The following is a 26,550-nucleotide window of genomic DNA, read 5'->3' on the forward strand; positions in this document are numbered from 1 at the left end:
CGCTCGAGGCGTTATGTTGCGCAGCTGTGACCCTGCATGGCGCTGACAGGTCTGATCATCATCATCATGATACCATGGCCCGCGCTGGTGTGTTGATCGAGCTCTTGTGGGTAAGGCGAAGTGTGCGTCTGTGTTGCCATTGAGAGGGGAATTGATCAACAAAATGTGCTAGGTATTACAGATCCCCAGCGGTCCCGTGGGGGTTGGAGCTGTAGATACATGTATTTTTCCGCGGCCTGCCCTGCCGTCCACTTTCCCGTCGAGTCGTATGTGGATGTAGATAGAAAAATGCAAAATACGCTATTAATTCAATTACCCTCATATCGTGTGCTCTATAGTTCTGATTATCCAGTTCCTGCCCCCGACGAGCCTTGTATGGGCAGCGTCGCCGCCGAGCCTTGTATGGGCAGCGTCGCCGCCGAGGATGAGATCGAGCCCGGCTGGTGCGGGAAAGAGTTATGCGTTCTCAGCTGCGACGAAATGTCGACACAAGTGTACACGTTTATACCACTCCCATGCGCGGCAACGTCCTCCCAGGGTGTACTGGCAATCTTGGTTGACACGATGCCTTTTCCGGGGTACGGTGTCGGCACGGACGACGGTATCTGAAGCTGCATCTCAAGGTCCATGTCCGATTCGTCATTCTTTGACGTGGACGGCGCGCGAGCCCCAGGCTCAAGAGGCGACGAGTCGATGGTGCTGGGAGAGAACGGCCCGTCGCTGAGTTTCTGCATTGTGTTTCGAGCGAAGCCCCATGTGCGTCTGTCGCTTGCCGCCGAGGGCCCGTAGTGCGAGGGTCCATAGCCGTACCTCTGCGTGGTGGGCTTTCCGAAGCCCAGGCTCTTGAAGAGCGGCCGCAAGGTTGCCACGCAGCCGGCTATAATCCCGAGCGATGGTTCCATAACAGACCAGATAGCAACGTCGACCGTCTCAAACAAAAAGTCGGGTGTAATCGCCAACCTTTTGACAAAGGGTATCCTCACGAGAAGAGCAATTCCAGCGCTTCAGGTCATCAATGTCAGTATCATGATCCCAAACAGGACATGTGGGTGTCTTACACGGCCCCCATGCCCAGCAAAAGAGCAACCACAACCTTGGTCCTCTTGTTCAGTTGAACGTCCCATAGCATAGCAACAGGCAACGCAGCGAAGACGAGGTCGGTCACCGCGCCGATAACGCTGTGTGCGATTACGGCGTTGGGCAGGACATTGATGTTCATACAGCCACCCGGTTTCCCCAGCACCTGCTCGTAGAAGTAGGAGGGCGGGTTGCATTGGAAGATGGCGATGAATGTGAAGACAAGCGAGATGATGTAGATGACAGCGAGGTTTATCCATATCACCCACTTGTGTAGCGCCTCGGTAGCCACCCGGTGGAGGAACAGCGCGACCGAGGTTCTGACCATGGCCGAGATGGGTGCGTAGATGACCTCGCAGATGTACCATGCCTTGAGGCCAACCAGTGTTTCCTCAAGGCTGAGATTCGAGATGTGCTTCCCGGTACCCCCGTCGAAGATTCCCCACATGGCCACGATCGAGTAAGCCGTGTATGCGAGCTGTGGACGGGATTAGCCCTGGGTGTGAGGTTGTGCCACAAAGAAAGGGGAGGACGGACAATGCTGGCGAGCATCCACCAGTCGTCCGACGCGACGTTCTTGATCATGATGACTCTGACATAGGCTCGAAGCAATACCTGTTTAGTGAGTGTCAGTGGGCTCCCCGATAGGCCTACTCGGAGGGATCCCATACGAGTATCCATGCAAGGCCCAGCACCACCATCATGACGATGAACAGTTGAGTCCCGCGGTCACCAGGACTACTGGAGAGGTCCATCTTGGTGAGGTAGTGTTCTGGTAGTTTCGTCATGTTGGCTTTTGGAGTGTTGCTCGCCTTGCGCAAGCGGTGGTCATTGTAGGCCTGTTTCGCCGTGGTAGCGTCCAATATAGATCATGGAGGGACTCTGCCCTGCGGCGCACCTGGAGAGAGCAGAGGTTGATATACCAGACGGCATCGGAAATACCTAGGTAGCCACCTAGGTAAGTAGGTACCTACTAGGTAGGCAGGTAGCCATGACCGTCGTCCCGTGGCATCGCCTCGAGAGTACGGAGTACATCTACTGTGTGCTCGGAGGGTTCTGCACTAGGACAGGGGCTGGGCAGGTCCGGGGGGGGGGGATGAACCTGGAACGCACTTGTCGATGGTGGAGGCCGGCGACTTGAGACTGCGCAGCAGTCGACCAGCACGATACCTGCGGCGACTTGCGTGGAAGCCTTGCTTCTGCATGTGCTGGGGTACTGTGCGTTCTGCTCGTCATCAACCACAGAAGACCTGACCCCTGCATCGCGGCAGGGGCGATCGGGCGCTAGAAAGCAATGTTCCCCATTCTACCTTGGGCATGGAGCCCCGGCGAGATCCCGTACCGGCCTGGTCGAGCAAGCTACCGACGGGCTAGACTACCCTAGGTATCCCAGGGTAGGCAGACTAGCATGTGCTGTGTGGTACTACATAGTAGTAGTAACGTTCTTGAGTACCTGCACATTGTGTCAAGTCTTGAGCCCATGCTCCCCCGTCATTGGGTTGTGGCCACATGATTCGTGGACTCTGGCGACCCACGAGGAAGACCGGAGGGGGTCTGGAGCAGAGGGACGCCTGGGCAGCGAGAGACAGTGCCGCAGTGCCGCAGTCCCCGGTGGCTTCGAGCTCAAGGACTGGGGGCTCAAACCAGAGCGCCGGGACCAGTCCAGCCGAGATGAACAAGCAAACGCCATGAGAGGCTCCGACGGATGCACGCGAGACCCGCGGACGCAGCAAGAACTCGCCGCCACGTGGATGAACCGACTTCTGATCAAGAGCCCCCAGGTCCAGAAGCAGAGAGGTTGTGCCCGGAACACTGCAGGTTCCCCATGGTAACTGACATCTCGGGCCAGGAAACACGCGCATCTGCAGTCCTGGCAGCGGACCAGCTCGTCAGCGTCCTTGCCGGTGGCGGCCCACGACGTGAGCTTCACGACGAGGCTCGACGCTAGTGTGGCAGCCCTGGGGTGTTTACTGAAACGACCCAAGCGAGGGCTGTGCTGTTGTGCAGATGAGCGTCGTGGAGCAACCCCGGAATCTCGCATCAAGCACTCGAAGCTCGCCGCCTCAGCCGAGCATGTATCTCGTGCTGGGTTGATGCTGATATGGGCTAGTTGACATACGAGCCCAGCCAAGGTTTGACGCGGGTGTAAGAGCCTAGTCGCGAACTGGTCGTTTTGGCGCCTGTCCCGGCACAGGGCGTCCTGGTTTGCTTAGGCTCCGCGGCTTCATGTGCCGCCAAAGTGACAGCTGTCTAAATGGGCAATCACACGGGGTCGCCCGTCTCAGCATGGGGGGATAGCTCAACTTCGACAGTTGTCGGTGCAGGATCAGCCCCGTATATGATCTCGTCACCACTTCCGGGAAGAGAATTCAACGAACCTGGCGGCGCGTTGCAATAGCCATGCCTACGGCCGGCCAATGCCGGGGTGGTGGTTGGTTGGGGTGGGCTCGTGTGATATAACACAGTATGGCCGCGAGCAGGAAGCCATGTCCGACCAAGGACTGTGAGACGTGCTTGGGTCGAAGAAGCAAGACGTCAAAATAAAGTGGTGGAGCTCACCTGGGCCCGAAACGTGGGTGGAGCAGCATCTCGGGTGGGCCCACTTAGGACTGATAGTCCGGACGAGTGTGGGAATATACTCGCACTCGCTTGGTAAGCCTAGAAGGCAGTGTTTGAAGCTTCAGAAATTTGTTTTTCTTCACGTCTGCTGGCTCGTCAGTGTCTCTTGTTTCGGACCTCGGGACCGCGGTTGCGAAGCGGCCGTAGAACTGAACTGCCCAGGTGCTGCCATTCCCGTGTCCCCCGGTCTTCGTAACTCGATGAACTGAAACACCTTCCGGGATGGGCGAGAGAAACAAGAGGGCATCTTTACTCGGATCCACTTGTGGCTGATCAAACTGCGACATATCAGCCGACATGTCAGCTTCAACTGCATGCGTGATACGGCATCATCTGCGTGGGCGGCCCTTGATCCGAGCTTGAGCAAGTGCGGACGGCGCTGTTGGCTACCGATCACACTGGGGCCGGGTTGGGTGCAAGGGTGAAATAAACCTCATATATATATGGGGCCTTTTTGATAATAAGTCGAGGCTGGAGAACCGTGCTTGGCGATCCGGGTGCAAGTAGGTCCCTGGGAGGTGTGAGAGTACACTGCAGACCAGTCTTTTTTTTTCTTTCTTTTTTTGTGGCCAGGACAACAGCCTCGCAGTGCAATTTCTCCCCCACGGTCGTATACATCCATTGAATGGTTGGTCGTCACTGTGAGCGAAGAGCAGAATGGGCCCACTGGTATCTCAGAATGACGTCGGGATCTCTCAACGCCCATGTCGTCATTGATAGTCACCTACTTGGGAGCTTTCCCTCAGTGATTTTGTCTGTGGTACAGTATATAAACAACACAAAGAGGGGCCGAAGGTTATGAATCCCCCCTCGTTTAGCCCAACGGACAATCCTACCCGCGTCGCAGCTGAAAACTTGGGCGTGGAAGACAGAATCCACCAACAACAGCCACCCCAGAGAAGTGCCCATCATGGCAGACCAAGCAGAACAGTTCAAGCAGGGCAAGTCCACTGGCAACCACAACATCCACTTTCCAAGGGGTGCTGACCGTCCCCTACAGGCCACAGCATTCCTGTGACCAAACAGAGCTTCCCTGGGAAGGAGTCTGAGATGCCCGACCAGCCAGAGCCCCAGCGGACCTACCTTCCTGGCGAGGAGGGACAGAAGATCCCTTACCTCGCCGCTGGGAAGCTCAAGGGCAAGAACGCCGTGATCACCGGGGGTGACTCGGGAATCGGGCGGGCGACGGCGATCCTCTTTGCTGAGGAGGGAGCCGACTCGCTGATCGCCTACCTCCCTGACGAGGAGAAAGACGCCCAGGAGACCAAGAAGGCGGTCGAGGCACTTGGCCGCAAATGCCACCTCTTCTCGGCGGACCTCTCAAAGCAGGAGAACTGCAGGAGGCTGGCCGACGAGGCAGTCCGGACCTTTGGCGGCAGGATCGACATCTTGTTCAACAACGCTGCTTACCAGATGATGGTTGAAGACATCCAGGACCTGCCAGAGTGAGATCTCCCTCGGCCCCGTCGCGCCAGCGGCCGTTGAATGTTTGAAACACTGACCGACGGCCCCCGACCTACCAGGGAGCAATGGGTGCACACGTTCAACATCAACATTCACTCGTTCTTCTACCTCTCCAAATACCTGCTACCGCACATGAAGTGGGGTAGCACCATCATCAACAACGCCTCGATCAACGCATACATCGGACGCCCAGACCTGCTGGACTACACGTCCACCAAGGGCGCCATCGTCTCCTTCACCCGGGGACTGAGCAACCAGTACGTCCGCAAGGGCATCCGCGTCAACGCGGTGGCCCCGGGGCCGGTGTGGACGCCTCTGATCCCCGCAACCATGACCGACGAGGCGCAAGAGCAGTTCACCGCGCCGATAGGCCGCCCAGGCCAGCCGAGTGAGATTGCCTCGTGTGTTGTGTTCCTGGCGAGCGCGGACTCGTCGTGCGTGGCAGGACAAACAATCCACTGCAACGGCGGCGTGATTGTCAATGGCTAGGAACGGTCGTGATGTCTTTTGGGCTCTGAGGACCCGGATGGGCGACCAAAGAGGTTCTTGCCCGGATGGGATGCATGCTTCTCTGTGCACTGTCTCGGCCGTGCCGTGTGACAAGATAAGAAGCGAAGAAGCGGTGAGGTAGACAATGAGCTTGATGAAACCAGAACATGGACAGCGGCGTGATGGCAGTGTTTGCATGCCTAGGTATTTTGTAGGTCCAGAGGAAAAAAATAAGTCTGGCAGGCTGGACGGGGAATGAAGCCTAGTCCCGCCTGGGTTACACCACTTCGACTTGGCAGGCTCGGCAGGGACCCGCAAGGCACCCATGACAGGTGGGGCTGGTAAACTGGCCGACTCGGTGCCGTGAGGCTCTCGTCCCCAATGGAAGCGCCTCACCGTCTGACGGGGAAACCTTAGCAAGCAGCATTTTAGGCACATTCCGGGGCCTATGCTATTGCCCTTCCAAAAGGCCCTTCGTCTTCCTTGCATGTCCGCCCGAGCATCGCATCGACTTCCATCACATGGGGCGGACGGGCTGCTCTCGTTCCCTGGCTGTGTTGTAATTGTTTTTTTTGACCCTCGGTGCCCTTCTTGCTGCGTTGTGGTGTTCCTCGGGCTCGGTGTGCCACGACTCCTCAAACATTATCTGTCCTCGCCGAGTCTCTGTTTTGCCAACCTACTTCATCAAGGACTGTCCAAAATTCATCAAATCTCCTGCACCCACAGTAGCCTTAACAAGAAACGAGGGCCGAGCCTCTCGGAGGCTCCTGTCTCCTAATGATGCATCATGACGACCCCAAGGCCGCGGCCGCGGCCGGTGAAGCACTGGTGGTTGCGCTCCTGTCTATCCCGGCACTTGTCCATTTCTTCGCCAAGGCAAGGCTGTACAGGGCAAGAGGTTATACGACCGTCTCGGGATTTTACGAGGATCAGGACGGAGAGGCCACCGAGGAGTCCACCCACGAGTATTCGGACCTCGTGCCGCGTGTGGGTTCCTGGCTGAGCTCGGCCCTTGGACTGGCTTCCTCGATCGTGGCAGGCGTCTTGTATCAGCGCGTGGGCCCGTCATCTGGGCTACTGGGTTTCACGAGCAGATGGGCAGATGTACTTGCCTGGGTGAGTGCTATCGGCCCATTGTTGATACCATTTCTAGCTCGCTGATGCACTCTAGGGCTTCCTACTCTTCCAATCCATCTCTCTCCCCAGGAGAGGTGATTACAGAGCTAAATTTCGCCTGGCCAACTTTGCTCTCGTCTGCTCAGTGTTGATCCTCGCCTCCTTGGTCTACCGGAGCAAGTTCACTCATGTTCTCAGGGCGCCTCCAGATTCCCCGCGGCTCGCCCAGGGCATATGCTGGCTTCTACAGGCAATCTCCGCTGCTGGCGCCTTTTTCGCCTTTGGTTCCTTCCCCCGCAGACCCGACGTGTACTTCAGAGGAACACTTGTTGACCAGCAACATACCGTCTCCTTGCTGTCAAAGATATCGTTTTCTTGGAACAGCCTCGTCTTTGACATCTCCAAACAGCGCCAGCTGGAGATGGAAGATCTTCCGAGGCTGGACCATCTCACGCGTTCGAGAAATCTACATGACATGTTCACCGCCCGGGATGGCAGCGGGAGGCTGTGGTGGCGTCTTCTGAAGTTTCACTGGGTCGAGCTCGCACAGCAGTGGTGCCTGGTTTTTGTTTCTGCCGTCCTTGCTCTGATCCCCAACTACATGATGTACAACCTCTTGGGCCGGCTGGAGCAACCCAGCACCCCTGATTCGAGCATTGCGGAGACTCTGGCCTGGGCGCTTGCTCTCTGCCTTAGCCTTTCCCTCGACAGCATTGTCGGCAGCCTTCTCAGCTGGTGGACTACCAGCCGCCTAGTAATCCCTCTGGGGGCCGTGTTACAAACCTTGGTGTTTGACAAAGCAATGAAGGAGCACGAAACGGCTATGCCACCCCCTCGGGCTCAGGAGCAGGATGGGCAAAAGGCTGATTCCAAGGACAACAACGACAGGGATGGCAAGGGAGACACGGTCCCAAAGGCACAGGGAAAGGAAAAGAAGGACGAGGTCCGCCAATCAGTGATTAATCACATGAAACTCGACTCGGGCCGTGTCACCATGTTTTGCAGCTTCAACTACTACCTGCCCCTGGCCGTCGTCAAGCTCGTCTTGGCGGGCGGCTTCCTCGTCACTCTCCTCGGCTGGAAAGCAGTCGTTGCTGGGCTCGGATCCGCCGCGTTGGTGATCCCCCTCAACACTTGGATGTCGAAGAAGTACGCCAAGATCCAGTTTGGCCTAATGAGATACCGGGACGGCAAGGCCCACCTCCTCACAGAGGCCCTGCAGGGGATGCGGCAGATCAAGTACTCCGCGCTCGAGCAACACTGGGAGGGCAAGATCCTCAAGTCTCGTAATGAGGAGTTGGCCCAGTACTGGAAGGCCTCGCTCTTCATGTGCGGCGTCATGCTCATCATGAACCTTGGGCCACTCCTTCTCGCGTGCGTGTCGCAGAGCGTGTACGCCTGGGAACAAGGCGGTCATGTCAAAGCCTCTGTAATCTTCGCCTCGCTGGGACTGTTCGATCAGCTCGACGAAGCGACAGCACTGCTACCCATCCTGCAAGTCTACATGATGGAGGCCTGGACCTCGTGCGTCAGGCTCGAGAAATACTTCTCGCAGCCCGACAAAGCCCCTGTTGCGGTCCCGGCAGACACAATCGTCTTCGAAAACGCGACTGTCGCCTGGCCGAAGAAGGAAGACCCTGATGCCGCGCCCGAGCCGACTGCAGAGCGCTCTATGCTTCGGGACGTGTCACTCAGGTTCCCCGAGGGCAACTTCAGCATCGTGGCTGGCAAGACGGGATCAGGCAAGTCCCTCCTCTTGGCTGCGATACTTGGTGAGGTGAAACTGCTCTCTGGGACCGTGAAGACCCCGACACCGCCGCCTGAGGAGGAACTGGACCAAGCCAAGCCGATCTCCCCAGAAGAATGGCTTATCCCATCCCTGACCGCCTTTGTGTCGCAAACTCCCTGGATTGAATCTGGCACCGTGCGGGAGAACATCATCTTTGGTCTCCCCTTCGTCGAGTCGCGGTACCAGGATGTCCTCCGCGCCTGCTCCTTGGAGAAGGACGTCGAGCTCCTTATCGACGGGGATGAGACAGAAGTGGGACCCAAGGGTGTGACGCTTAGCGGCGGCCAGAGGTGGCGTGTCGCTCTTGCTAGGGCCCTGTATTCTCGTGCGGGTATCCTGATCTTGGACGATGTCCTCTCTGCGGTGGATGCTCATGTCGGGCGGTGCATAGTCGACCTCGCGCTGACCGGGGAGCTTGCAGAAGGGAGAACCCGGGTCCTGGCCACCCACCACGCGGAGTTGTGCTTGCCTAAAGCCAGCTATCTCGTCCGGCTCCAGGACGGCCGCGTGGAAAGCGCCGAGACTATCACACCTACCGACACTACTGTCGCTTCCTCACGCGGGTCGAAACGCTCTTCCGTTCACGACGTCAGCGAGACTCAAACCATGATTGACGCACAGGAGAGCCAGATCTCTGAGGAGACGACGATTGCTGGGACAGAACAACCCAATGGCGACAAGAAGAAGTCGAGCAAGGAAGACGAGGAGAAGCGCGAGACCGGCCGCGTCAAATGGAAGGTGTACAGGACCTACCTCGAAGCCAGCAAAGCTCCGGTGCTTTGGTTCTTTGTCTTCCTCTTTATTGTCTCCGCCGGCCTGGCGAGTATCGGTCGGGTATGGAGCTTCAAAAAGCTCACTGATGGGTCGTCCGCTGAAGGTGCAAGCAATCTTTCGGCCACGTTCAACCACTACGACAGCTCGAGGATGTTCCTGCAGAAGAGTATGATGTATTCCGATGTGGTACCACATAGCATACAAACAGTATCTGTGGAGGGCCGCTCTATCTGGTTCTGGATCGGCATGAGTGTGGTGTTCTATGTGTTGATGGTTGTTCTTCAGGTCAGTACTCCACACCTTTGAACTCCTCCGGGGGGGGGGGGATGTTTGACGACGGAGTGGGATGGTTGAGCGCAGACCTCCAAGACCCTCAACCCCACCGTGCTAACATCTGTCCGCAGGTCGCTCGGAGCATCACAATGACGGCCATTGGGCTTCGGACCTCTCGGGTCCTGTTCGAGAGGATGACACACGCCATCCTCCGGGCGCCGCTCCGCTGGGTTGACAGCGTGCCAGCTGGCAGGATCCTGAACCGATTCACGTCCGACGCCTTCATGGTTGACAGGCGTCTTCCCGGCGATCTGGCAAACTTCCTGCACAGCAGCTTCTCGCTCGTCGTCACAATCGCGGCCAGTCTGTCTGTGTCCCTCTGGGTGATTTTTGCAGGTCTTCTCCTCATGTTTGTCTACGCTCGGGTTGCGAGCAAGTACATCAACGTTGCTCGCGAAGTGAAGAGACTGAATTCCATCTCTCACTCTCCAATCTACGACCAGTTTGGATCCGTCCTGTCGGGTCTTTCAACCATCCGTGCCTTCCACCGGACAAACTTTTACATGGATCGGATGTCAGTCACACAACCTCTCCCCTGCTTCAATACTGGAGGACCCGTACTGATGTGCACACAGGTTCAACCTCATTGACAACTCCCACAAAGCAAGCTGGGCACTGAGCTTGTCGGGCCGGTGGATGTCGTTTCGACTTTCCATGCTCGGCACAGTCTTTGTCACCGTCGTCGCCATTGTGGCAGTCTCTGGTCATGTCGACGCGGCGCTTGCAGGTTTCGGTCTCACCTTCGCGCTGAGGTACTCGTGGAGACTGACCTCGCTCCTCTCAAGCATGACATCGCTGGAATTAAGCTTCAACGCGGCCGAACGTGTCATTGAGTATTCTGAGATCGAGACAGAGCCTGAGGATGGGAGGGACGCCCCTGCCGCTTGGCCAGCCGAGGGCAGGATAGAGGTTGAGAAGTTGTCCGTCGCCTACAAGGACACCCTCCCCCCTGTCTTGAAGAACCTCAACTTCGAGGTCAAGCCAGGTGAACGGATTGGTATTGTTGGGAGGACCGGAGCCGGGAAGTCGACCCTGGCGTCTGTCTTCTTCCGCCTGCTCAAGCCCCGGGAGGGCTCTGTCGTCATAGACGGCATCGATATCGCAGACCTGAAGCTGACGCAGCTACGCAGCCGGCTCGCTATCATCCCTCAGGACCCCTTCCTCTTTTCGGGGTCGCTGAGGTCCAATCTTGACATGGATGACACCAAGGAAGACTATGAGCTGCAGACGACGCTACAGAGCGTCCACCTCGCCAAGCCGCAGCCAGCCAGTACTGAGAGACCTTCTCAGTACCCCGTGGTGTCGTCCCACGCGGAGACTGTCGTCTCAACCACAGAGGCCATCGCGGAGCCACCAACCCATGAGACGCCAGCCTCTAGTGCCGTCGTCGAAGATACCGACGCGGCGCCCACTGCTGCGTTGGTGACCACGACGGCGACGGAATCCCCCGACAGCACCGACATCTTCAACAACCTGTCCATGGAGATCAGCACCGGGGGAGGCAACCTGTCACAGGGCCAGCGTCAGCTTGTGTGCCTCGCGCGCGCACTGCTCGCGAGGCCCAAGATTGTGGTCATGGACGAAGCCACGTCCGCCGTCGACCGGGCCACAGATGCGGCGATCCAGTCTAGCCTGCGTGATGCCTTCGCCGCGGCTGGCTGCACCGTCCTGGTGATCGCGCACCGGTTGAGCACTGTTGCTGACTTTGACAAGATCCTGGTCCTGGAGAACGGCCGGATGGCAGAGATGGGGTCCCCAAGAGAGCTGCTCGAGCAGGGGATGAAGAGGGATGAGCAGAAGAAGCCCGGCGAGGGCGACGAGGGCAGCGGGGCGGGCAAGCAAGATGGTGAGGGCGAGGCCGGGGAAGATGAAGTAGGCGATGGCACGGGGGCATTCTGGGACTTGGTCCAGAGCAGTGCTGAGAAGGATAAGCTGGTCCAGATGATCCTGGGCAACAAGGGTTCTCAGTAGGGGTCCGCATCCAGCCGCAGAGAGACCTGGAAAGCTGGACCCCGACAGCTGGGAGGCCAAGGCGGCCGAGGAAGGCGAGACGCAAGGGAGTAAATGGTAGCTTTCAGCGATGACTTTGTACGGTACAATAGATTGGTTTATAAAAGCCCTCTCGTATAAAGACGGTCCAGTAGGGCACATGCGGCCGCCGACGATTGACATGTATTTACTTCCTCGACTGATCCTCATCCAGCAGCGCCTTGAAACCATGCAGCAGATCCTCCCTGAGGTCCTCCCAGCCCTCGACGCCAACACTCACGCGCAGCACCGTCTTGGCAATGTTCTTGTCGGTGACGGCGCGCCACTCGATCAGGCTCTCGACGCCACCGAGGCTCGTGGCGTGGTGGAACAGGTGCAGCTTGCTGGGCAGGCGGCGGGCGTGGTCGGCATCGCGCATGATGATGCTGAAGACGGGGCCCCAGCCGCGGGGCATCTGCCGCCGCAGCCACGACCCCTCGTGCGCCGCCTCGGGCTGGAGGCTGGCGTGCTGCAGCCTCTCGACGGTCCTCGCGACCGGGTTCCCGCCGCCGCCGTCGTCGCGCAGCTGTGCGTCCAGCCACGCCACCAGCCTCGTGGCGCTGGCGCTCTGCCTCTCGACGCGCAGCTCCAGCGTCCGCAGGCTGCGCACGCCGAGCCAGCCCTCCATGCTGCCCATGACGCTGCCCAGGAACAGGCGCTCGCCCAGCAGGCCCCCGACCCAGCCTCGCTGCTGCTCGCGCGCGGGGTGCACGGCCAGCACGCCGCACAGCAGGTCGCTGTGGCCGCCAAAGTACTTTGTGCCCGAGTGCATGACGACGTCGGCGCCGTGGTCAAAGGGCTGCTGCAGCGGCGGCGGGGCAAAGGTGGCGTCGACGGTCAGGTAGCAGCCGAGCTCGCGGGCGCGGGCGGCGTAGTGGTCGAGGTCGCGGGCCTCGCCGGTCGGGTTGAGCGGCGTCTCGACGTGGATGACGTCGCCGGGCCGCAGGGAGGCCAGCGCGGACGGGTCCTCGAGCTCGACCTTGTGCAGGCCGGTGAGCTTGGCGACGAGGTCGATGACGCCGTGGCAGCCGTGGTAGCCGCCGCCGACGGCGATGCGGCGCGGGTTGAGGAAGACGAGCAGGGCGTGGAAGGCGGCGAGCCCGGACGAGTAGGTGACGGCCGGCCCGCCCAGCAGGGCCGACAGCACCGCCTCGAGCCGCGTGGTGTTGGGCGCGCTGTCGCGGCTGTAGATGTGGCTGTCGTAGGGCGCGTTGTCGTCCGTGTTGTCCCACGCCCGCAGCCGGTCCGGGTCGTCGTTGTACCGGAACGTCGTGCTCACGTGCAGCGGCGGCGCCACCGCCCGGTGGTTGTTGATATAGTCGTCCGCGTGCACCGACAGCGACGACAGCCCGAGCCCGTGGGCGCCGAACCGGGCGGCCAGGGCCCCGGGCCCGCTGGTGGCCCCGGCAACAGTCGAAGGGGCCGGGCCCGACTCATCCGCGGGCTGTGCCATTGCGAGAGGCTGTGCTGGACCGGGTGGTTGAAGGCAGGCCAAAGGTCGACAGTCCTCGGTGGTGACCAGAGACTGACTGACTGCGACGTTGGTCGGGCGCTGTCAGGACAAACCACGTCCATCACGCAATTGAGTCATTAACCCGGTGTGGCGTCATGAAAAACGTTCCGTCGCGCCAGCCCGCCAGCCCGCCCCGATAACGGGGCCGGTCGGTGGCCGCGCCGGATAGTCGTGGCATCGTTGAAGTCACGTCAACGGGATCTGACAGATCACTTCTGACTGGTCGCAGGGCCAAATGCTTGCACCACCCTTCCTGCAGCCCACCCAACCGCACGGCCACAAGGGGTCGACGCTGCTTCGGCTGGTCACGCCATTTATCCAAAACAAAAAAAAAACATGATGGGTTTTCATGGGAATCTTGAACAATTATCATTTCATTAGGTATGAGGGTGAGTGACGAGACACCCCCCGTTGTAGTATAATTCATGTCTGGTTCTCTTTGAGCAAGACAGCCCGACAGCCCTGAACTCCATTTCCTAGGTACCTCTTCCTTAGCGAGTGTCCTATACCCGGTAACCGTCCAACCGGGCCCTGGTCCAGGACCTGTAAGCCTTTGTGGCAAAGCGCAAACTGTCAATCCCGTGTCCTTTGTTTTTGGTTTTCAAGAGAAACAGAAAGGCAACCAGCATATAGACATTGCTGCCCGTCTTCAAATTAAACGTTCATCTCGTTCCCCGTCAAGGCCTCGTATCATCAGCGACGAGTCCGCTGGCCGGCGCAATCGTCGTCCCCATAGCGGTGAACTAGGCTTCTACCGGTTGAACGTCTGTCATCTCGCGATCTCGGGCCGGAGACCTCGGCCTCTCAACCTGGCCCAGCTCGGCGCCCTGGCCGCTCTGGCCTCGCTTCCGGCCGGGCAGGATGGAGAACCTGGAGGTCGTCGGGGAGGGGGAGGCCACCGGCGAGTGGGGATTTTCCTGGTTGTTGCTGTGCTCCGAGAACTTGGCAAAGAACCCACGCTTCTTTGGTGGCTGGGCCGGCGCCTGTTGCGGCTGGACCTTGTAGTCGTCGTTGAGTCCGACCTCTTCGAAGCCCTCGCCCTCCTCGGACGTGGGTGGTTCGCGCTCAAAGAGCCGCTGCCGAGGCATGCGCGTGCGCGGGTAGCGCGCCGAGTCCATGGACCGTCGGGTTGGGAAAGGGTCGTTGACGGGAACGGGCGAGCGGGCGGAAACATCCTGTATGCCGGACAGGTTAGTTGCAATCCCACCCTCGCACAGGGGGGGCTCTGGTGGGGGCATACAAAAGACCGGCGGTACGAGTCGAAGGACTCGCGCGAGATGCCAAAAGGCTCTATCTCGCCAACCTCGCTCCTGGTGTCTGTCGAGTTGCGAGACAGGTAGCGGCGGGGCCATGAAGGCTTGTCCTCGGTGGGCGAGGGAGGCAGGTACACGCCGCTGTCATTGACCACTGCGGGGATTCGGGAAATGTCAGTAAATGTACTATCGATAGCGGGGCGGAGGGGCCGGAGGATCCATGACAGGCCATGGATGGCATGGCATGAGGGTTCATGCGTACCTGACATCTTGTACTCGCCGGTATCATTGGAGCGGCGGCTGCTGATGCTCAATGCGGCCGAGGAGGCCTTGGACCCGACGGTATCGACGCGCTCAAACCCCGGGGGCGTCTTGAGCGGAGGGTCGATGGTCAAGGGCGGGCGCAAACCCTCGTCGGCCTGAGGGCGGCGGGTGAAGGGGTTCCGGATGGGCATGTTGGCGTGTGCGCGTGCTTTGACTGCAGAGGGAGCAGGGCTGAGAGACCTGGGTGACGTCTTGAGGGTGGTGCGTGATGCCAGCAGCCCGGGTGAAGCGAAGCACAGTCGAGATGTCGCGAGGGGGGAGCCAGGCCTGGTTTTAGGTCTTGGATTCCGGTCGGGGAGATTCCGAGTCGACAGGTCCGGGGGCGACGGGGTTTGGGGCTTTTTCCTCGAGGCAACTGAGACCTAGGCCCGGGCCAGTCTTGGAAAGGGTTGGTCGCACGGGATTGCTTTGAATAAGAGCCCCGTGCAGAGGAGATGAGATGAGACGGGGCGGACTGGGATGGCGCAGGAACGGCCGGGCTGGCGGGCTGGCGGGCTGGCGGGTGAGATGAGCCTAGGCACTTTTATGCAGATCGCCCGCAGGGCTGGTGGGGTGGACTTGGTTGGATGGTTGGATGGTTGGTTGCTCGGTAGATTGGTTGACTGACTGACTGACTGACTGATGAGTTGACTCTTATGATTGATGACGGCTGAGGATGGCTGAGGATGAGATAGTGGGTAGGGCGGCAGGTGGCAGGGCAGCAGGGCGGCAGGGCGGCAGGGCAGCAGGGAGGGTGAGCAGATGGATGGATCGCCGGTGATCCTGCGCGGCAACACAAGCCCTGGTAATTATGGGAATAGAAACCTGGGGGCTCAGCTGAGAGAGCCGAGGTCTTTGGACCTGATCCTTCCCCCGGAATGTTGGCGCACGCAGCGAGGTGTCGCTCCTCCCCTCCTCCTTGGTAAAAATGGTCGGTCCCCTTGCGCACGCTGACCTCATTACTCCCGAGCCCTCTACCAGTCTACATACCACAGTACGTGCCATGGGCCATGGCAAGCATGGAAGCAGGGAAGACGGGCACCCGGGCACCCGGGCACACCGTCACACCGTGCCTGGTTTCCTTGGCACCTGCCTTCAGGGCTGCCGGGGCCTAGTTGGCTGCCGTTCGTCTGGTGGGGGGGGGGGTCATGGTTTGGCGCCCAGCGGACCGGCTGACGGCACGCGCGATCGGCGGCCGTCTCCACCTACCGTGAAGCAGGTCCAACTTCCAAAGATGGTCGAGCTACACTAGACACCACCACACACAATAGCTCACCGTGAGGGGAACGTCGCATACGCCCTGACGCCCAGGGCTGGCCAGGGCCCCAGGCTCACAACCAGGCAAGCCAGGCTTGCCAGGCACACCCCAGGTCCTTTTGGCCATGATCTCATCCCTGCCGTGTCCACTTTCCATGATTCTTCCATCGGGGCGTTGCCGTCAGGCGGCGGACCGACTGCCGATTGGGCCCATCAACCATTCGAGTTGCCAACGACATCTCCCCAGCCTGTCGCCACAGCCATCCCACGTGCCACGTGACGCCTGTCGTCGACATGGCCAACCACGTCCGGCTTGGTTGACGATGCCATCGCTGCCAACCCCCAACCAGATCACGACAAGGGCAGCAGCAGCGTGCTTCTCGGGAGTGGTAGTGAGAAGGATGTGGTGATACCTAGTCGCTAGCATCAACCATATGATTACAGTCGCCCAATTGTCCCAAACCTCAATGCGGGACCAAATCCCAACGCTCCATGCAGATGCCTGCCTCTAGGTGTTCGGCTGCAAGTCTTCTATGTGCCTCCCCCAGTCTACCACTTTCAAACTCCACGCAAAATGTCCTTTCCCTTGAATTCCCACAAAGTCCTCACACCGGATATCAAAGTAACGCTGCCCCCAAGCGGTGTTGTACCTCCCACTGTATCGTCTACACGACGCCCATCCAAGAGAACGCCAATAAACCTGACCTCGACAGGGCGATCCCAGAAAAAGAAAAAGAGTAGTCCAAAATCACACCAGGTGGCCGCGGGGCTGGGGCTTCAGTGTCCGTACCAGCCACGGTCCGGCGTCGCCCCGCCCTCGGCGCCCAGGAAGTCCATCCACGCGTCGTCCATGAACTGGTCCGCCGCCTCAAACGCCGGTACGTTGGGCCACATCATGGGGTACACGCTGTTCATCTGCGTCTGGGGGCTCTCGTCGATGGGGAGCATCATCTCATCCATATGCTGCTGGTACGGGTCCTGCTGCTGCTGTGTTTGTTGTTGTTGCTGCTGATGCTGCTGCTGCTGCTGCTGGTGGTGGTGGTGGAGCTGCTGCTGCTGCTGCTGCTCCTGTTGCATTTGGCGGCTGCCGCTGTGGTGGTGACCGTTGTTGTTATTGTTGCCCGCATGGCCCGCCATGTTGTGGCCATTGGGGGGCACACCGCCCATGGACGGCATGGCGGCATTCGAGCTGGGCGATGCCTGTGGGAATGGCGGCGGCACATGGTCCAGGTAACGCCCGCACAGCTCGGCGATGACGCCGTAGCACCGCTGTGCGCTCGCGTTGAAGGGTGCGAGGCCCGCGATGATCTGCAGGGTCATGGTGATCTGCTGGCGCCAGTCGGCGGCCTGGTCGGACAGGGGCAGGTTGCGGAGGCATATGCATGGGATCAGGGCTGCCTGGAAGATAAAGTATCTGCGGTGTGTGGTCAGCCTGGACTGCACGTGCACGCGGGCCAGGGACAGGCACGGGATACTTACAAGGCGTACCATGCAGCCATGCGCCCCTGCTCACAATTCACCCAGTAGTTGCTGATGGACTGGATGGAGTACTTGGCATCGGCCAGGCAAGTGTTGTACGCGTGCAGGCTGGCCGGGGTCTCGTCGAGGTTCCGGCCGTCTCGGGCCCGGAAGGCCTTTCGGATGACAAACGGCCGGTACATGATGATCCGGAAGTTGCGGTAGCGCCAGCTGATGGTGACATGCGCGAACGTGTACTTGGGCGGGACCTTGGCGGACTCGGCAAAGTAGGGAGGCACGCTCTTGAGCCAGGGCTCGATGCGCTCCTTGTCGAGCTCCACAAGCTCCTCGGCGCTCGGCAGGGGCTTGCCGATGACTCTTGTGTAGATGAAATTGGTGGCGAGGTGGAAGGCTGCCTGTGTGCGCACGGCAGTGTAGGGGGTGATGTCGTCCGTCTCGGGGGGGTAGTTCAGCGAGTTGGGGGTTAGCTCCTGGGACTCGTGTCAGTCATGATTTGCTCGCTCGTGGTAGCACCGGACAAGGCAACACGTACTCTGTCGTGGACATTCCTTGGCAGGGACACTTCGACACCGTCAAAGGGCCATGTAAGCGGCCTGCTGAAGGTGATGGTGGCGCCGCAGTCGAACACGCAGAGCGACCACCAGACCCTACGGCGGATCTCCATGTTCAACGGCGAGATGTTCCACCCCTGAAACTCCTTGTGCAGGCCCAAGCCCATCGCCATCCTCACGGCCAGTCCCAGGTAGTTGTAGGCCGAGTTCGGCCTGTCCCGCTTCTGCTGGTAGTTTGAGGTCAAGGTCAGCGCCTGGACCAGGGTCAGGTTGCCGAGCTCCAGAAAGTTGAAGGACAGGATGGACCTGGCCTGCGCGAAGAGGGTGAGGTCGAGGTTGTCCGAGGTCTTTGCGGAGCTCCAGACACCGATGGCCGCCACGACGTAGGCGAGCACGAGCCAGGGGTCCCCGTGCGGCCGTGGGATGATCTCGGAGAACTGGGCCCGGAACGTCGGCTCATGGATGATGGGGTAGTTGAGGTGGAAGAGCTTGAAGTAGGCGTCGATCATGATGTCGGCGATCTGGCGGTTCGGGTTCGGCTGCATGGTCAGGGACGGATACGAGGTCATTGACGGGCGCGACCTGGTCTGGATGGTCCTCCTCCTCATGCTGGGCTCCAGCAGCCGTATGAAGGCGGCGCCGGAGGCCACGCCGAGATAGCCACCCTCCTTCTCGCTCACGGTGAGCGAGGCCATGCCATCCAGGGCGGCGTCGTCGGGGTCGTTCATGTCCGGGGAGAAGGCGGCGTTCACCATGTTGTCCTGCTCATCCCACTCGAAGTCGTCGGTGGCCGGCGGGCTCTCCAGGATGGTGGACATGCCCCTCTGGGGCACGCGGTGGGGTGCAAGGCGGCCGGGTTCCCGCTGGGGGCCCTGGGCCTGGTCGCCGGCGGGCTTCACATCGACAGCCGGCGGGGCGGGCGTTGCGGCCGAGCCAGGAGTGGCCTCGGCGTCAAAGGGCGCATCCTCGGATGGATCGGGCTTTATGTGGGCCTGTCCCTCGGCGTTGTCCGAGGAGTGGGAAGATGAGCCGGGCTGCTCAATCCTGCTGAAGTCAAAGGACGAGGACGGGTCACTGGACGAGGGCCGGGGCCCCTGACCAGGAGGCGCATTCTTCCGGGGCAGCAGGTGAGGCGGCAGCACCGCGCGCATCTGGCGCACAAGGTGCTCCGCCCTCTCCAGCCTCTCCTCGACCTCGGTGAGATGTCTGCAGTGCCGGTCAGTGACGCTGGGCAGGATAAGAGGCGGGCAGGCAGTCTGGCGCGGACAGGGCCAACACGAGTGTGGCCATTGGGACCGGCGGTCCTTCTCCAACAGACGTACGGAAGGCGAGGCGGGAGACCCACTTTCTGGTTAAGGGAGTGCGCGAGTGCTTCTCATACAGGCAGTGTCTCCTGTATTTGACGCAGAGGTTGCAGGTGGGTATGGCCTTGTTGCACTTTGACTTGCGGCGGCGGCACTCCTTGCAGGCCTGGTCGGCGTAGCCCAGCGGGGTGTCGAGATCTCCGAAGGCGGCGCCAAGGTTCAGGTCGCTGGCGTTGAGCCCGGCGTCTGAAACACTCATGTCGCCGCCGGGAGAGGAATTGTCGTCCATGGTCATCAGGGAGCGATGGCGAGAGGGGAGGGCCTCGGGGTGGCGCCGGAGCTCTTGGGCGGAGGAGCAGCAGCGAGGGATGTGAGGCAAGGGTGAGAGGGAGAGGGGGGGTTCGAGGGTGACACGGTGGTAAAAGTTGGTCGCGGACCAAAACTCACGATGTTTTACGGCAGGTCTGTGAGTGGGCGCGCTACGGGCTCGGTGCTCCGTTCTGCTCTTTTTACTCAGCAGCAGCCCGACAAACCCAAGGGCCAAGCGCCCAACCATCCCAGTCCCAGGCCCGACTGACAAGCTGGGGGGGGTCGGGGGCCGGGGGTCGGGGGCCCAGTGGGCGTCAGGTCAGGTTGTGGAGGGGGGGACCTCCCGCTTTTTGGGGAACAACAGTGAAGACCCCCACACTGCGAGCCCAGCAGCAGCAGCAGCAGCCAGCATCCCGCACACCCCAGGGTCAGCGAAGCGATGGCCCCTTCTCCCCTTCCACTACTCACTCCACCAGCCCACCAGCCCTCCAGCCTCCAGCCCTCCAGCCCTCCAGCCCAATAATTGTGCTGCCCGGATACCTTTGACCACAAACCCTCCGAGTCATGTCAGCTGCCACGGGGAATGGGGTATGAAAACTTCACACCCGCCGCGACGTGTCATTTCGCCTCCCGGAAGACCGCACCGGGAGTCTCGCAGCCTCATCCCGGACCAGGGAGGAGGACCCTTGGGCCGTGGGTTGGCTCCAGGAACCAAAATCCTTGGTCTGTTAGCCAGCCAGCCCTACCGCCCTATTGGCGACTGTCGGACAAGGGCAGGGGCACATGCCGCCGGCGCAGAAATTGACTTGGGAGGCTCGTGATCGAGAGGATATCGACGTCTCGACACATCAGGCGCTCCCGGCCCTGCCGCTGCCGGGAGCTTTCCATGGCACGTTCGGGACCGGCGGCTGGGGGACACTTCTGTCATGGGTGTCGTCATCCTCCCAGAATGCCCTGGCCTGGAGTGATAGTGTGCCATCCCTGTTTAGCCACGACCGGCGATCATCCGAACCCTCTCCGCAGGCCATCGAAGCGAAGCTGCGCTCCGCGACCCCACGCCTGCGGCACCGGTTTGCAAAGGGCTCAATTCGAGGTGGCCTTGCTAGCTAGCTCATGGTCCTCGGTTATTGGTATGCCGGCCATCCACATTGTTGGCACCAAGGTACAACGTACGGGCAGAAACTGCTCCAGACCCACACCTGCCGCAAAAAGCTCCGAGATTCGCTTCGTACGATGCGCCAGCCCGGCCGGGTACGGCGGCCGAACGTCATAGGAGGGCCCACTCACGTTATCGGCCGGGACGGCCATCGCCTCAGCCTGTGGATATGATGAGTACTGTACGACCACGCACCGGGAACCTTCAAGTGACGGCCGTCTGGTTGGACCTGTCGCAGTGTTCAAGATGTTTTGCAAATCTTCCCCTTCCGTCGTTACCGTGGCGGCTCAGGGGACGTGTATCTCGCCTTACTGCTATGCGTGTGTTCGCCGTCGGCTCTCCATCATTCCAGCCTCACCTTTTCTAGTCGTGTCCCTGTTCATCTTGATCTGAGAGCTCTACTCAATTACTGGAAACCTGACGATTACTTCTTGGTTTCTACATGAAGACTAGCTCACATATCAACAGAATGAGATTTGCTCGGGTGTCCACCCCTCGGCGACGACCTCTATGGTAGACCACCTGGCTGGGCAGCACTTACTCTCAAGCTATCAGATGATCTCCTATAGAGCGACTCTCTTCGAATAACCCCATATGGACAACATCCATCACACGGGATGGCCCCCAACAGGATGACTTGCTGCAGAACAATCTGTCGCAGAATGTCCTCACCCGGAAGCCCCTTTCTTCGCAATAAACTGATAGCAGCCAACCAGACCAGCAAGCGAGCCACAAGTTTTCCACAATGGTTTTTTCGAGGCGTCTTAGAATGTGACCGATTCTCGCAGTGCCCACCACCAGGCATACGTTCGAACCGTGCGAGATTATGCACTCGAGATGTCCCGTGCATTCCCTTCGTCGAAACTCCACCCAACACTGTCCAATTCACAAAATGCTGGCTCCTAATAAGGTAATTGTGGAATATTCAAACCCAACCTAACGGCATATCAGGCACTCCGAGCCACCACCGCTTTTCATTCGCTGGCAGTCTACCAAACACTCGGTAGGCACTGCTAGAACCGTAGACTTGTGCGAGGGGCAGCCGAACGATTGTCATTTGTACCCACTCGCTCTTTCTCTGATCAGAGTCCACAAGGACGAACTCCAAAGGCCTGCTCTGCGATTCCAGACGCCTACGCACCTCCTTTGCTATTTCTCCAAACTCGTAAAAGCCGTACTCTAGCTCGCGGGCGAACTGGAGAACGGGAGGACTGCCGAGACCATGCTCACTTCCCAAGGCAGTGATGGTCTGCTACATGCATTCGGCGTGATGATCCAGGGCCCTTGATGGCCTGCAAGAGACGCCGTTGATGGGAACCATACTTCCATCAGGTCCAGCACCAGCTATCAGTTCTCCCCACTGAACTGCCCTACGCGCTCCTCGAGCATGATTCACGTCGATTTAAAGCCATGCTCGGCCTGCTTTATCTGCATCACTTCCCTCAGCGGCCTCTGCTAGTCTATATTCAAATACTTTATGATCAGCTTGTACGCCGCCCATAAATCTTGAAGTTCGTCTGCTAGAGCTGTGTGACTCGGGAACAAGTGGCTAGTCGGCTCGGGGCCTTCGTCGAAGGCTTGGTCAGATGACGAAGTCAACCGAGGCCGCATCAGACCCCATTACCCCATGCAAGAAACTGTCAATTGATGGACTCGCTTGACCAAACTTGACATTCTCGGGTCCGACCCGTGAGCCTCTCAGCTGAGATAAGTATTTCATGCTGCAATTAGGGACCACGACTGGATGTTGCGTAGGATGTAACGCTGATTTATGGGGCAGTGGATAGCGCTCATCCAACTTCGGAGACTGAAGACTGTTCTTAGTTGGCAGTGTGGCATACCTAGGTACTTGAGTACCTAGGTAGTAAGCGGGGCAGGGAGGAGGAATATCCATCTCGAGTCTCCAGTGCTAGGGTTGAGCAAGACACTCGGCTGAACAGGACACAATCTTCGTACGGTTCACCCCGCGCCGCATCAATGTCTCTTAAATATGGAAATTCTCGGCCTCCTTATAGACGACCAGCCCGAACGGACTGCTTGCTGACATAAACTGACACGTCGAACTGTTCTCCGCAGCCATGCATCAACAAGTTGCCTGGCAGGGTCGAGGTCGTGGGTTTCCCCCGCACCATGCCTTTCCCCCAGCTTCTCCAACATTCTCGTCAAAACAAAACCTCTCAACTTTGTGTCGATGTAAATATTTACAGCGTTGTCTTTTAGTCCCAGTTGAGAGTAAACGCCCAACTGGACTGGAGCCTACCTACCGCAGACTGTCAGAAATAGACCATAGACCTACACAGCCACAATGGTCCTCGCCGAGCACCCCAACCCAAAGGCCCCGGTCCTCTCCCACTTCGACCTCACTGGCAAGGTCGCAATAGTCACCGGAGGCTGCCGCGGTATTGGTCTGGAAGCTGCCCGTGGCCTCGCAGAGGCAGGTGCCAACGTAGCCATCACGTACACGAGCCAGAAGCCTGCGGACGCGGATGCCGTCGCCGCCTCCCTCGCCAATGCTACGGGAAGGGTGGTCAAGGCTCTCAAGTGCGACGTGAAGATCCGGGACGACGTCTTTGCGGCCGTAGACAAGGTCGTGTCCGACTCGGAACTCAGCCCACACGGCAGGCTCCACATCTGTGTCGCCAACGCCGGCATGGCCAGCAACACTCCCGCGCTGAACTATCCAGAGGACCGGTTCAGGGAGATGCTGGATGTTAATTTCCACGGCTCCTTCTGGGCTGCCCAGGCGGCTGCTCAGGTGTTTGAGAAGCAGTATAGGGCGGACGGTGGCAGCGAGGGTGGCGCTCAGAGCCGGTGTAGCATCATGTGAGGTGACTCCTGATTTGAAGGACCTGCGTGTGTGAAGCGCGCATGGCTGATACGTGTGGATGTTGTAGCTTCACTGCTTCGGTCTCCGCGATCCTGGTCAACATCCCGCAGAAGCAGGCTGCCTACAATGCCAGCAAGGCAGCCCAGGTACACCTGGCCAAGTCCCTAGCGGTGGAGTGGGCGGATTTTGCAAGAGTCAACTGCATATCTCCTGTGAGTGGATGTGGGGACAAAAGTTCACTTGCGTCGCCTCGGCTCGAAGGAGAACGGATGCTAACGTCGGCCGGACAGGGTTTTATTCTGACGGATATCCTCAAAGGCGCACCTCAGCAGATCATGGACAAATGGACGAGCATGGTTCCTGCGGGCAGAATGGCCCATGCCGGGGAGCTCAAGGGCTCCTATGTGTACCTGGCTTCTGATGCAAGCAGCTACGTGACAGGTTAGTCACAGACGTCTTTGTGTGATTCATGCGGTGATCGTTAACACATCTAGGGTCTAATCTTGTTGTGGACGGTGGCTACACGCTGCCCTGATCCCAATTGTGCCCAGAGGGTGTGTCTCGGGGAAGAAAATACTAAACCTTTTGTGGTCCATTTTCCAGGCGACTGCGGTTTCTAAGTGTAGACAATTTTGGTGTTGTACATATTCGTCGTGGTCATTTGGCCGTTTCAAAGGCAAGTATCTCGCTCTGCCTCTGCCAGTTGATATCCACTTCTTTCAACCACCTGATGGGGTGAATTCAGTGTTCACCTTACGTCCGTCTCTGGACTTGAGCCCCAATTTGGCCGGACTCGCGGTCGAGTTCACATCTTGTTCTGGCCCTGCTCCTGGCCCTCGGATCCGCGAGGTGAGTACTTGGAGGGATGTTGGTGTGAGGTGCACGGTAAATTTCACACAGCCCATTGGATTGTCATGCTGTACACGTGTGGAGAGACCTCTCACCCATACCGAGCCTCGCTGCGGCGAGGATTCGTACTTGAACACGTATCGGAATCCATCACGTCCTCGAAGTCTCACCGCCGTGTACGAATCGTCAGCCTGGGGATCCTTGGTTATTATGTTAAGGACGTTGCTCTTGGCAACTCTGTCGGCTGGGACCTCTTCAAGATGTTCAAGACTGAACAAAAACATTTTGCGTCTCTTTGCTGGCTCTCCACCCTCGGTCCCACGTTGCCTCCATGGTCTGTGATTTGCGAGGGAGAGCCGTTAGCGTCTTCAGTGTAGGGAAGAGACATGGGCATTTTCGATCATAGAATACCATGAACTTGAGTCTTGTTGACCCCCAAAGCTATGCTTCCCATGTCCGTAACATGCCCATGTACCGACAGGTGGCCTGGTCTACGTGATTTGCCGTTTAGCGGTGAGAGTGCAGGACTTCCGAATTCCTGTGCTCCGTAGTTGAGAACTCTGCCAGAATGAAGGCATGCACATCTGTATTTGAGCGGTGTCAGCCCAGGAATGCTGCGTGTAAGCCCGGTTGTGCGACACCCGGATGCCCGGGGGTTGAAGCCAGGCGGATGATCAAAACATGTTTAACTTGGAGCCTGTGTATCAAGCGGACCAGCAGTGCTCTCGCCGTCGCGTCCACAAGGCCCCGACGAGTCCAATGTCACCATCCGGCCTGCAACTGGCAGCCCGAGTGCTTGCAGGGAGGAGAGCAGCTCCAGAGGAAGCTGCCGTGGATGCGGCCGAAGCAGGTGTTTCCTGTGGTGTGGTACTGGAGCGGGTGTCCGTCTCATCTCCGTAGTCATGAGAGGAATGGTCTGACTCTTGGCCTGCCATGGGCATAAGCCGCCCAGGGGCCGCTCGAGAACTGGTGCCAGACATGAAATTTTCGCTACTACATAGTAAAGTTCGGCTGGGCTCCGACAGGAACATACACAATGGCCAGTCACACAGGGCATGCCTATTCTTTTAATACCGGCCGGCAGTTTGATGTTTCTCTGGGCGGTGGATCCCCGAGGGGGGGGGTCGCTGGCGAGCGAGGCTTGGTATTAACAAACCCGACCGAGTCCTGAGTCTTTGTACGTAACCGCCTACATGGCACGTATACACCTGTTGTTGCATACCCGCCAACTCGCATAAATGTTCATATTCCACAGGCATAGGTAGGCAGGGCCCGTTTTCGTCCTCACAGCCGGCACTTCCGTTTGATTCCGTTAGGGGAATGCCGCTGCCCGAGATTCGGCGGGGTAGCTGGCAGCTCGGGAAAGAAGAGAGAGAAGGGCCAGGGGGGCGGGGGAGCTATGACGATGATTTAAACGTCGGGCAGACCCCACCTCAGACAGTTTTCCCAATTGACACGAAACTCCCTCTCAAGTTGTTGCGTGTCCAGTGCTGTTGACTATAGCACCACTCTGTCTATCTATATCCTGTAAGTCGAAGCCCTTAGCCCCTTCTGTGCCAGACAGGCAGCTTTTTTTCTCGGACACCTGCGCGTCGAGAGACGAGCTTGGCTACCCCGCCGTGACACCGCTCCCCTCCCGCACTGCACTGGCCTGTATCCAAGGCTCGTTCGTCGCTTCGCTCGACCCTCTCTGGTCCGGGACGACCGTGGATGGGGGAGGCCAGTGCTTGGCCGGCCATGGCCAGCAGCCTGCTCTCTACACCGTCAGGCCATGAAGTCATCCTGGAGCCCCGGCCTGGGGATGTGCAAATGATGTCAAGCCTGTTTGTAAAAGTGGACTGTGGGTGGGAAGAGGCAGCAGAGCACGGCGTATCAGCCTCACTGTGCTCAGACCTTCCCGCAGTCCACTTTCGCAGCCCACAAGCAAGCATCCGCCATGCAACCAGGCCTTCCCACATACCTAGCAACCTAGGTACCTAGGTACCCAGGTAGCTCAGGCCCAGGGCACCGTCCCCTACCCACGCTACCCCTCCAGCCCACTCGGCAGCTCCCAACCCATC

At 59.1% G+C, this 26,550-nt stretch overlaps 7 protein-coding genes across 7 annotated transcripts; 3 read left to right on the forward strand and 4 right to left on the reverse strand.

The window, feature by feature from the left end:
- Positions 1 to 318: 318 nt before the first annotated feature.
- Positions 319 to 1,865, reverse strand: KVR01_000560 (uncharacterized protein; the record flags this gene model as incomplete). Its single annotated transcript, XM_044788886.1, has 5 exons — positions 319 to 440; positions 545 to 1,002; positions 1,059 to 1,555; positions 1,615 to 1,692; positions 1,749 to 1,865. The coding sequence occupies 5 exons, from the start codon at positions 1,863 to 1,865 to the stop codon at positions 319 to 321; spliced, it is 1,272 nt and encodes a 423-aa protein (XP_044650509.1).
- Positions 1,866 to 4,606: 2,741 nt separating this feature from the next.
- On the forward strand, positions 4,607 to 5,649 carry KVR01_000349 (uncharacterized protein; the record flags this gene model as incomplete). The annotated part of the gene is made up of 3 exons (XM_044788169.1): positions 4,607 to 4,637; positions 4,697 to 5,141; positions 5,220 to 5,649. 3 exons carry the CDS (start codon positions 4,607 to 4,609, stop codon positions 5,647 to 5,649), a joined length of 906 nt encoding a protein of 301 aa, XP_044650298.1.
- A 777-nt stretch (positions 5,650 to 6,426) lies between these two features.
- Positions 6,427 to 11,632, forward strand: KVR01_000099 (uncharacterized protein; the record flags this gene model as incomplete). Its single annotated transcript, XM_044788854.1, has 4 exons — positions 6,427 to 6,765; positions 6,821 to 9,613; positions 9,733 to 10,175; positions 10,237 to 11,632. 4 exons carry the CDS (start codon positions 6,427 to 6,429, stop codon positions 11,630 to 11,632), a joined length of 4,971 nt encoding a protein of 1,656 aa, XP_044650048.1.
- Positions 11,633 to 11,837: 205 nt separating this feature from the next.
- On the reverse strand, positions 11,838 to 13,142 carry KVR01_000559 (uncharacterized protein; the record flags this gene model as incomplete). The annotated part of the gene is made up of 1 exon (XM_044793785.1): positions 11,838 to 13,142. One exon carries the CDS (start codon positions 13,140 to 13,142, stop codon positions 11,838 to 11,840), a length of 1,305 nt encoding a protein of 434 aa, XP_044650508.1.
- Positions 13,143 to 13,945: 803 nt separating this feature from the next.
- KVR01_000016 (uncharacterized protein) lies at positions 13,946 to 14,910 on the reverse strand (the record flags this gene model as incomplete). Its single annotated transcript, XM_044793284.1, has 3 exons — positions 13,946 to 14,377; positions 14,443 to 14,609; positions 14,718 to 14,910. 3 exons carry the CDS (start codon positions 14,908 to 14,910, stop codon positions 13,946 to 13,948), a joined length of 792 nt encoding a protein of 263 aa, XP_044649965.1.
- Positions 14,911 to 16,792: 1,882 nt separating this feature from the next.
- On the reverse strand, positions 16,793 to 19,638 carry KVR01_001012 (uncharacterized protein; the record flags this gene model as incomplete). Its single annotated transcript, XM_044793647.1, has 5 exons — positions 16,793 to 16,922; positions 17,211 to 17,429; positions 17,495 to 17,964; positions 18,027 to 19,251; positions 19,427 to 19,638. 5 exons carry the CDS (start codon positions 19,636 to 19,638, stop codon positions 16,793 to 16,795), a joined length of 2,256 nt encoding a protein of 751 aa, XP_044650961.1.
- A 3,481-nt stretch (positions 19,639 to 23,119) lies between these two features.
- Positions 23,120 to 24,176, forward strand: KVR01_000583 (uncharacterized protein; the record flags this gene model as incomplete). Its single annotated transcript, XM_044791889.1, has 4 exons — positions 23,120 to 23,637; positions 23,709 to 23,853; positions 23,932 to 24,082; positions 24,136 to 24,176. 4 exons carry the CDS (start codon positions 23,120 to 23,122, stop codon positions 24,174 to 24,176), a joined length of 855 nt encoding a protein of 284 aa, XP_044650532.1.
- Between the last annotated feature and the right edge of the window lie 2,374 nt (positions 24,177 to 26,550).

Source organism: Diaporthe batatas (assembly GCF_019321695.1).
Source record: "Diaporthe batatas strain CRI 302-4 chromosome Unknown Contig00001, whole genome shotgun sequence".
Lineage (NCBI taxonomy): Eukaryota > Fungi > Ascomycota > Sordariomycetes > Diaporthales > Diaporthaceae > Diaporthe > Diaporthe batatas.